This window comes from Hemitrygon akajei, chromosome 14 (genome assembly GCF_048418815.1).
Source record: "Hemitrygon akajei chromosome 14, sHemAka1.3, whole genome shotgun sequence".
NCBI lineage: Eukaryota > Metazoa > Chordata > Chondrichthyes > Myliobatiformes > Dasyatidae > Hemitrygon > Hemitrygon akajei.
The window spans coordinates 6040317-6051704 of record NC_133137.1 but is presented as its reverse complement, the minus strand read 5'-3'; the positions used below and the strand labels follow the sequence as shown (position 1 = coordinate 6051704).

Here is an 11388-nt window from a genome sequence, read left to right as displayed (position 1 = left end):
CATCTCTTAAAACTCCTTACGTAAAACGTCATCACGTCAGACCAACCTCTTAACATCTAGTGAAAGATGGCGTAGCTGAGGCACAGCAACGATTTGTCGGTAGCAAGCAAAACTCTAAATTTATTTATTAATCGCACGTTTCCTCGGAAACGACCACTGCAAGCAATAGCTTATAACGTTCCTTTCGGAGCTGAGCTTTTGAACCTGCGGTGTGAACTTAAGTCTCAAAGGTGCAGGGTGGTTGAAGCGTTCTTTGGCCAATGTAAGCGCTGCGCCGGAATGAAAAGGTCGGTGTATCGAGTTAAGAGGGCAGGAACAAGCCGGTGTGTAGCTCGTTACCCTGCGAGGTTTTCTCGTCGCTGCGCTGAACTAACGGTCTCCTGGCTGCAGTGATGACTAGCTTCGTGGCTGTGGACTCACTTTCGTGAACTTCACTTCTGAATGTTACTTGCTTATTTTTATTGTTTGTATGCTTTGTCTCTCTTCCCCACCCCACCCCCGGCACTTTAGGTGTTTGACAGCCCTTTTAAAGATGGGTTCTATTGGGTTTCTATGTGTGGCTACCTATAAGGAGACGAATATCAAGGTTGTATATGGAATACGTACTTTAATAATAAATGTACTTTGACTTGTGCAAATGGCAGTAAACTTTAACTGTAGAGGATGACCAACTTAAAAGATTAACTTTACTTCTGTCAATGGATGCTGCCTGATCTACTGAGTATTCCAGGTATTTTCCACTTTTATTTCTGCTGCCCACTAGCTACTGATGAACACACAAATAATGCCGGAGGAACTTGGAGACCCTTCATCTTATTAATTTATTGAGATACAGCGCGGAATAGGCCCTTCGAGCCTCGCCACCCGGAAAGCCCTCGATTTAATTCTAGTCTAATCGTGGGACAATTTACAATGACCAATTAGCCAACCAACCGGTACGTATTCCTCTCCACACCTGACCTGCTGAGTTCCTCCAGCAGTTTGTGTAAACGTGTGTTACTTTGGGTTTCCAGCATCTGCACAATCTCTCGCGTTTGGTCTCGCTGGAGATGGTCGTGTCAATAACTCGGCACCAATACTCACGCTAGCCGCTACGCGCTGACTTTCATTCATTCGCTCCCACTCCCATCTTGCACCGCGATCAGTGTGCGTTGGATTTCTCTGATTGGTTGCTCACGATCGACTCATTTCACGCGGAGGGGGAAATTCGATGCCAGATCTTAGAAAATTAGGCAGACAATACAACAGCCGATGAATATTCAAAGAGAGAAATCCGCTTAAATGCACCAAATATGATTTTAAACAGGATATCCTGAGCGAAAGCAGTTCAAGTAGAAACCAAAACAAGGTCAAATCCTTCTTCCCCCCCCGCGCCAATTTACTGAGTGACCCCACTTCCGCATTCAGTTATAACTTGCCAACCGATCAGGCTAGTGGCCCCGCGCAAACTAACTTGACTCGTTGCAGTCCCGCCCCCGACGCGCTGATTGGTCGGTTCCCGCGCCGCTGGTGGCAAGCCTCTGTGTTTGATTAGGCAATTGGACTGTCATTCAGTCAAGAGGCTGGTCTATTCGCCTCCATCAGGTTCGGTTGAGCTTTTCACTCAGCCTGCAAAAAGAATTGATTTTTTTCCTGGGGCCTTGCAGGTTTTGCAGTGATTTTTCTCTCTCTCCTTTTAAAAAAAAAAGGGGGCTTTGAGCTGAAGGCGAGTTTTATTTTTGAATGGTGCGGCGGTTTTCCGGTTTGGGTCCAGTCGCTTTTCCCGAGGGCAGCGATCGTGAAATGCGGAGAGGGAAGCCATGCACTCGGCGCCCGCACTGCCTCTGGTTGCTAACGGCGGCCTTGGTGACAGCGCGCTGCTGTCTCGGTGTGAGCGCCCTGGGTGATAACGTGGTGTGGGCTATCAACGCCGGAGGGGAGGCTCACACCGACGTACACGGCATCCACTTCAAAAGGGACCCGCTTGAAGGCAAAATCGGCAGGGGTAAGCCATAGTGTACGGGATCGGGATAGGGCCCTGGGCGGCGTGTAATGCGCGAAGGGACGGGGAGAGGAGCGGAGGAAGCGCGTCTCTGAACACACCGAAGTGGCGATGTGTTTCTGCCGTTTAACCATCTATGCCGGCATGCCGCCGTATGTGTCGGAGGAGAACTTGCCAATCTGAAAAAAACAGGGACAATAAAGTTTCCCCAAAGTACTCTCGTGTATATTTCAACAGTGAAAGTTGATGGTTCCGAGGAGAGGGAAACGTTTGCACAGATGGGAAGTTCAGTGACCTTTTTGCTCATTGATCGGAGGAACTCTCGTCATATAAATTTATGTACTCTTGCCCATTGTCCACTCCAGTCAAGTGTACCAAAAAGTAACAGTTTGTCTTCTCTCCAAAACTACTACGTGGAGGCATTGTTATACACGAGCTAGGGAAATCTTGAGCTGCATCTGCAGTACAACTACTGGCACTAAAATTAGAACATTAGAAAGGTTTTGACAAGAACAGGCCGTTCGGCCCAACAAATGTTGTCAGTATGTTGAAATACGTAATTGCCTGAATGTCTCCCCGCCCGTCTCCCTAATTTTATGACCTCTGCAAACTTTACTAGTTTATTTGTTATGTGCTTATCCAAGTCATTAAATTAAAAACAGCCGAGGCCGCAAAACTGATCCTTGCAGAACCCCACTTTTAACAACTGTGAAAATGATCTCACCATAACTCGTTTTCTGTTTTTGAGCCAATTTGTTCCCATTGCCACGCCTTACTCTGAAGCCAGCATTGGTTCAGAAAGGGGAAATTATGTTTTACTAATCGGCTGGAGTTCTATGACGAGGCAACTAAAATCTATGATAACTATAAAGCGGTAGATATCGTTTACTTGGACTTTCAGAAGACTTTTGACGAGGTACCCCACGAGACATTAATAATCTAATTACAGGATAGGGATTCAGGGTAAGGTGTGTGAATGGGTGCAGAATTGACTCAAAGTCTCTTCATAAAGCTCCAGCATACAAGTCCCCTTTCTGAACCCATGATGACTTTCTGCTAACGTCTGCTCTTATCAGCTGCTTCTCAAACTCATTCTTTATTAATCTTTCCATTATCTTATCTACAATACACGTTAAGCTTACTGGTCTATAGTTACCAGGGTCAGTGCGGTCACCTTTTTTATATGCAGGGACAATGTTAGCCAATTTCCAGTCCTTGGGGCTTTCACCAGTCTTTATTGACTTGAAAAATACATGTTAGGGGGTTTGTGTATATAATCACAGACCTCTTTAAGTACCCTTGGATATATGTTGTCTGGCCCTGGAGATTTATTAACTTTCAGCTGAAGCAGGACCTCACTTTCTCAGATCTCTAAATCACTTAAAACAGCCTTAATTTTCTCTACACTTACTGGCATATTGCTAACATATTGTAGGTGAATACTTTAGCAAAATATGAGTTAAGAGTATCTGCTATGTCCTTCTCTGCATAATTTTAACACCCCGTTATTATTAATAAACTTAACTCCCTCCTTGACTTTTCTTTTATTACTGAAGTTCTCTTGGGGGTCACTCTTAGCTTTATCAGCAATATCCTTTTTAACCTGCGTTTCGGCAACCCAAATTTCCTTCTTGACTATAGCTCTCATGTTTTCATATGCCCTACAGTTAAATTACTGTTTTTTTCTGTATTCCTTATATAGCTGCCTTTTCTTCAATAATTTTAATGTATATCATTATTCATCCATATAGTTGATCTGTTGGTTTTATTGCTTCTCCTGACCTTGGGTATGAACATTTCCTGCACTGCGTGTATTAACTCTTTAAATCAACCCCATTGTTCCTCAACTGACTCGGCGTCAAGCAGTTCATTACAGTTTATCTTCTGAAGTCTTTGCCACATCGGCACAAACTTTGCCTTTCTGAAATTCAATTTAATGGCTATGGTTTTTACTGATATAGTCTGCCAAAAAACTTTGAGACTTGTTCCTAAAGACTCAACAACTTTCATACTCAAGATTCTATCCTGATTGTTACAGAATATCAAATCTAGACAGGCCTCCCCTCTTGTTGGAGTATTAACATACTGGATCAAAAAACAATCTTTCAATAACTCAATGAATTCACTTTCTTGCAATCCATTAGTCACTCAGTATTTGAGAACTTAAAGTCTCCCATAACTATAACATCGCCCTCAGAACTCAAAATGGTCTGTGAGGAAAATGGAGTACACATATGCTTTAAGCTTTAATATATTTGCATGTTAATAGTGTAAATCGAAAACTAACAATTGCAACTCGTATTTATCTTAAGTCAAATGTTGAATATTTCTATAAGACTGATTTTCAGAGGTGTGTCACTCTCTCGCATTCTGTGGGATGTGACATTCCTTGGATGAACATTGGCAGCTATCTTGCTTCCATGTCTGGCATTTTGCTATGACTGATTATACTCGTAACTATTATTGAAAAATGTGGATTACTATTGTTGGTGGGGTTATTATTTTCTTCTATGAAGAATCACACCACTTCCACATAGAGAAATTGAGAGTTTACATGATCTATAAAGTAAAACTAGGCCATATCACCTCTTGAGATTCTACCAGTCAGTATCAGGTATAACCACATTTCTTCCATCGCTCAGTCCTTTGATGCTGTGCACCAAGGCAGTCTTATTCTTAATCTTGAATACAATTGCTAATTGAATATCCACAGAGTTAAAGTTTTGATTCTTGCAATTAACTATGCATATATTTTCCTCACCCAAACTCTGGGCACTGTTTCCCTATCATGAGTTTGACCCATTATAACCATATAACAATTACAGCACGGAAACAGGCCATCTGGGCCCTTCTAGTCCGTGCCGACGCTTACACTCACCTAGTCCCACTGGCCCACACTCAGCCCATAACCCTCCATTCCTTTCCTATCCATATACCTATCCAATTTTACTTTAATTTTACATTAATTGCCATTGTTTTGAATTCTGTGAAATAAAATCCCATTCTCCTCGAGCCTTTCCCTGTTGAACAACTCTTTCTGTAAATCCCAAAAGAAGTTTGTTGTACCCTCTCCAGGACATTAGAGGCTAGGAATATATTTTGTCCTCCCAGTTTTATCAGTCTTTTTTTTCTCTCTTTTCTCAATTACCTGACTATCTTTTGAGTTTAATCTTACTCTTAAAAACTATTTTTTTGACAACATTATAAACCATTTTCACTCTTTCCCCATATGTGGTCTTAGTTGCTAATGTGGTTAATTGACTCAGTTTTTCCAAGGCAACTAAATTGTTTGATCTTATCTAAATCACCATTGTATGCTGTGTGGCCCATCCTTTTTTCTTTGGCTCAGATAAACTTTCCCTGCCTTTGCTTTTAAAACCCTGTCAACTTCCTTTGCTGTTTAGTTTGCTGGGACATTGATTCCAGCCCAGTTTAAATCACATCAATCCCAACTAAATCCCAGCACCTTGCTTCTCCCAACAATTGGTGTCAGTGACCTATGAAAAAGTTTCTGTGAAAAAATCTAACCTAAGAGATGTGGATGCCCTTAGTTAAATTGTCTGGTAATTTCCTCCCAATCTTTGCTAATAATGATTTATTGTACCAGAGTGCAAGAAGGAGTGCTTTAAAAAATATATACTGTATATTTATATAATGATGTAACAGCTGCTAAGTAGGAGCCCTTTGGCCCACAAAGTTGTGCCAAACATGTCCCTACCATAGAAATTATTAGGCTTACCCATAGCCCTCTATTTTTCTAAGCTCCATGTACCTATCCAAAAGCCTCTTAAAACACCCTATCGTATCTGCCTCCACCACCGTTGCCGGCAGCCCATTCCACACACTCACCACTCTCTGAGTAAAAAAACTTACCCCTGACATCTCCTCTGTACCTACTCCCCAGCACCTTAAACCTGTGTCCTCTTGTGGCAGCCATTTCAGCCCAGGGAAAAAGCCTCTGACTATCCACACGAGTTTCAGCTTGTCAATTTCACACACCTAGATCACATACTGGACCCCAGCTCTGGATGTGGGTAGCATAGATAGATAGATAGATACTTTATTCATCCCCATGGGGAAATTCAACTTTTTTCCAATGTCCCATACACTTGTTGTAGCAAAACTAATTACATACAATACTTAACTCAGTAAGAAAATATGATATGCATCTAAATCACTATCTCAAAAAGCATTAATAATAGCTTTTAAAAAGTTCTTAAGTCCTGGCGGTTGAATTGTAAAGCCTAATGGCATTGGGGAGTATTGACCTCTTCATCCTGTCTGAGGAGCATTGCATCGATAGTAACCTGTCGCTGAAACTGCTTCTCTGTCTCTGGATGGTGCTATGTAGAGGATGTTCAGAGTTTTCCATAATTGACCGTAGCCTACTCAGCGCCCTTCGCTCAGCTACCGATGTTAAACTCTCCAGTACTTTGCCCACGACAGAGCCCGCCTTCCTTACCAGCTTATTAAGACGTGAGGCGTCCCTCTTCTTAATGCTTCCTCCCCAACACGCCACCACAAAGAAGAGGGCGCTCTCCACAATTGACCTATAGAACATCTTCAGCATCTCACTACAGACATTGAATGACGCCAACCTTCTAAGGAAGTACAGTCGACTCTGTGCCTTCCTGCACAAGGCATCTGTGTTGGCAGTCCAGTCTAGCTTCTCGTCTAACTGTACTCCCAGATACTTGTAGGTCTTAACCTGCTCCACACATTCTCCATTAATGATCACTGGCTCCATATGAGGCCTAGATCTCCTAAAGTCCACCACCATCTCCTTGGTCTTGGTGATATTGAGACGCAGGTAGTTTGAGTTGCACCATATCACAAAGTCCTGTATCAGTTTCCTATACTCCTCCTCCTGTCCATTCCTGACACACCCCACTATGGCCGTGTCATCAGCGAACTTCTGCACATGGCAGGACTCCGAGTTATATTGGAAGTCTGATGTGTACAGGGTGAACAGGACCGGAGAGAGCGGTTAGCTCAATGCTTTACAGCACACCCTGTAAGATCGGGGTTCTTTTCCTGCTACGGCCTGTATGTCCTCCCTGTGACCATGTGGATTTCCTCTGGGTGCTGTGGTTTCCTCCCATATTACAAATATGTGGTTAGGGTTAGTGAGTTGTAGGCATGCTGTAGCAGCGCAAATCTCTCTGATTTCATTTGACACAAAAGACGTCTTTCACCCTGTGTTTCGATGTACATGTTACAAATAAGTCTATACTTGAACTTCAAGGTCAAATCTAGCAAACTGTTCTAAGATGCTCTTTGGCATTATTGGGGGAAAAATAACATTTAGTCATATAAAGAGGTAATAATGGTCAGGTGAGTCAAACTTAGTCTAAGGAGTAACTTAGGATGACAGCATCGAGATGGGGGAGGTTTCATTAAATAGTTGCAGAGTTTGGTGATTAGGCAGCTGAAGAAGATGTAATTGACGCTGGAACAATTCATTTCGAAATGGTGAAAAGACTTGTACCAGAGCAGCAATGTTAATTCTAAAGGGATGGATTTGTAAGAATTTGAAATCAAAGGCATGAATTGAAAAATTAAGACATTGCTTAAAAGCAAGCTGATATTTCTCAATGGGTACAGAATTATTGATGTGAAACTGATGCTATGTTTAGTTTTGGATGATGTGCTGAATAATGAATATTTGAGGACACTAAGAGGGGATGAGGAGTATTTTTTGGAGAGTATAGCAGAAGTAATAATGTAGGGGAGGAAAAGAATTCATTGTGTTTATTTGCCTACAGTTGAATATAGGAGAATGTGACCAGGTAAGTGCAGACCCTCCTAGTTTGATGAGTGATGCATCAATGGAAAGAATGTGATTTAGATTTACATTCAGATTTATTTATCACATGTACATTGAAACATACTGTGAAATGTATTGTTTGCTTTAACAGCCACCAACCTAAAGATGTGCTGGAGGCAAATGTTTCACTAAACATTCCAGTGCTGACATACCATGTCCACAATGCTTGGCAGAACAACACAGAACACTATAGTGTTTCGATAACAATGATCATAGATATGAGGGAACGGACTAAACACTACATGAGAAAAGAGAACGATTAACATGTATAAAAGCAAAAGATTGCAGATGCTGAAATTGGAGATAGTCTCAGAAACTGCTGCTTATAAGCAGCAGTTCAGGCTGCATCTGTGATGGGGTTAATGCCTATGTTTCTAGGTCAGCTCAAACTCTCTCTTTATTGAATATTTTCAGAATTAAGATGGAAGGAAACGTGGCTGGAATGGGCATGTGCTCACTTAGACCTGGCCAGTAAATTGGTTGCAATAGGTGGTGGAAGAAGAACAGGCAGCGAGTCTTGTGAGCAAGATTATATATTTGCAGAGAGTTTGAGAGGAGAATAGAGGAATTGGGTATGAAATTGGCTTTGTCATAGGAGGTAGGAATAATGATCAGCAGGTGTTCTTGTTATTGGAAGTCTGTCCAAGGAACACTGGAGGAATATATTGTGTATATTTACTATATTCTGTAACAACCTGATGTGAATATAGGAGATAAGATTAGTATGTTTGCACATGACATGAGCATTGGTGGTGCTGTTGATTGTGAGTTGATGCTGTAATCGAGTATGAAGATAACCATGCCATTGATCAGATCCTACCTCCCAAACCGGTTTTAATTAAGAAGTTCACCAGAGCCCTATAGGACTTGACCATCTCTGCCTCAGGTGCTAGAATATCCTGCAAAACAGGCACACAAATCTACCCAATAATTGTATAAACAGCTTCCCACATTCCAATCAATATCTGTGGCTCACCATGATCACATATTAAACCATCTCTAGGACCTTACAACAATCACAGCACTCATTCCCATACTTACCAACAAGAGCCAAAGTGGAGTGTATACCTGTATATCCAAACATCAGTCTTGACAATCATACATCTTCCTTCCTATTCCTTCCCAAAAGGTGCCTCCCCTGGACTGATGGAACAAATTGTAATACCGCCTTCCTTGCCCTCTCTATCCCAAAATTTCTGCCATTTACCAATCCAAGCCAACCTAATACAAGATTTGATTTCATACTTTTCCATATTAACCACAATATCTACCTCAGACTTGATAAGTGCCTGTTTTGCTATAATGGGATGTCCCATTGTCCACGCAAACTCTGTTGACACTTCTTCACCCACCTTCACTCTAAGTCACCTGCCAAGCAAAAAATCCAATATCCAGTTGTAAAATCTACCAATACCAAGCTTACTGAGTTTAATCAAAAGCCTCTCCCTCCATAGCAAATCATAAGCTTTGTCAATGTCTAAAAACACTGCAGCTACTGATTCTTTCACTGTAAAAGGTTTCCAAATATCATTTCTCAGTAGTACAAGGGCATTATTTGTAGATCTCAGTTTATGAAACCCACAGTGGTAGTGACTAAGTAATTCTCTCTTCTCCAAAACAAACATCAGCCTAATTACTATCATTTCCTCCATTATGTTACACAGTGAAAAAGTGAGGGCAATAGGCCTGTCGCTACTTGGCAGCGTTAGATCTTTTCCAGGTTTAACAATAGGCAAAACCACAGCCCATTTCCAGTCTCCTGGAAACATTTCTTGGTTCCAGACCATCATTATAAAACTCAAGCAACTTCTTTAGGGCTTCCTCAGGCAGATGCTGGAGCATATGATAACTTACCATACCCTGTCCTGGGGGCTGTAGCACTTGCACTATTAACAGCAAATTTCAATCCAGCCAAAGTAAAGCCATTATCCATGGCACTCTCAAATGTTTCTTGTTTCTCACAGATCTTCCCATTGTCCATCAAAGTATGCTGTCATTGCTTAATATACTCATCCCCTAAGTTGTCTCGTTTATATGTCTTTACATACGTGTTTTCCAGGCATTCTGCCTTTCTTAGTCTGTTACAGCCAAATTTCCATTCTCCACTAATACTGGAATTTGGTTATAACCTCTGACACCATTCATTTCTTTCATATTCTCCCTCTCAATTGATGAGCAAAATCCCCTCGAAGCTGCCCTTTTAGCATTCTAAACAACTCCTTGCTATTGCTCTTCTGAAAATCCAGCAAATCTTGCAGTAACCTACGTTTAAAATCACGAAATGCCCACCTCTGGTATCTGATGGCCTTTGTACATTCCTGTGTCCACCAAGGAACACATTTTTTACCGGCTCGCGTGGACACCAAAGGAACAGCTTGACGGGCTGCTCCACACAAAGCAGAAATTATTCTCTGAATGGAACCACTTAGAGACAATTGGTTAAATGATTTATCACACTCAACAGAAGTTTTTTTTCCCCTGGTTTTTCCTCTTAAACACTATTTAGTGCCAGATCTCAAATTCTGACAGCAAGCCTACAATACACAAGACTGGGAAATGATGACTCCCCGTACAATCAGTCGTTACATCCCACCTATTAAGTCCAGCAAGTGGAGTAGCAATAAGAATCAAATCGAGACAAGAACCCACAATATTGCAATATCCACCCTTGGCTCTCTTCTATCATTCATACTAAATCTTATTCTTCCAGAAATTCCTCTACTGCTGTCCTATTAGCATCTGTAGTCTTACTGCCCCACAAGCCAATATATGCATTAAAGTCATCACAAAAAACAATTTCACCAGAATAAGTTCCTACCATTGTTTACAACCCTTCCACAGACAGCTCCCGACCTGGATTATAAAACTTAACAATTTTGATCCCACCCTGTGGATGTAATAATTCAATAATTATGCATTCAGTATTCTCTGGAAAATGCTGAATTCTATATAATAAATCCTCCTACACAAAGTCGGCACAGCCTCTTCCCACAGTTGTATATCTATCATGTCTCAACCTCATAACCCAGAATCTTGAACAATGAATGTGATTATAACCAAGTTTCTTGTATACAAATAATACTCAATGGGGGGGAGGGATTAAAACCTAAAACATGATCACTAAATTCCTGTCCTTTAGCTAACAGACCTCACATTCCAATGAAGTACTGTAAGTTGATCGGTAGTGTATGCTCCCCCTCCACTACCAGCTCATTCCCTCTTTTACTCCCATTAAGTCTTTATTAACAGTATTTTCTCCTGTTGTTTTAAATCAATGCCCTACCTCTGTTAAGACATATTGTTGACTTTAACAAAATCTTTCTGAATATACTTTGTCAATCTTACCAGATGGAGATGTTTATCAGAATTAGATGTGAAAGTAATCATTACTTTGAAGTTGACATCATCTTCCGCTCCAGTCCTAGTGGCCTTCACAGGGTGACCCTCCTCATCTGAACCAGTTTCCCCCATCCCCATCCCGTGACTCATTTCTCTTTTATTTCTTGCCAAATTCCATTCCATACTATCACTTAACTCCCGGGGTTAGGACTCAATGTGTTTAAGTAAACTACTTAAGAAC

At 41.4% G+C, this 11388-nt stretch overlaps 1 protein-coding gene across 3 annotated transcripts in view; it reads left to right on the top strand.

The window, feature by feature from the left end:
- The first annotated feature begins 305 nt into the window (after positions 1 to 305).
- mlec (malectin) overlaps positions 306 to 11388 on the top strand; it is a 51480-nt gene continuing 40397 nt past the window's right edge. Inside the window, exon 1 of one of the 3 annotated variants that reach the window (XM_073065421.1) lies at positions 306 to 323. Coding sequence is in view for 1 of the 3 variants with exons in the window: in XM_073065419.1 (XP_072921520.1) it covers positions 1723 to 1984 (262 nt within the window). In the remaining 2 variants the exon portion in view is untranslated. Of the gene's footprint in view, positions 324 to 1566; positions 1985 to 11388 lie in introns of those variants that run through there. The other 2 variants (XM_073065419.1, XM_073065420.1) reach the window with 2 other exon arrangements.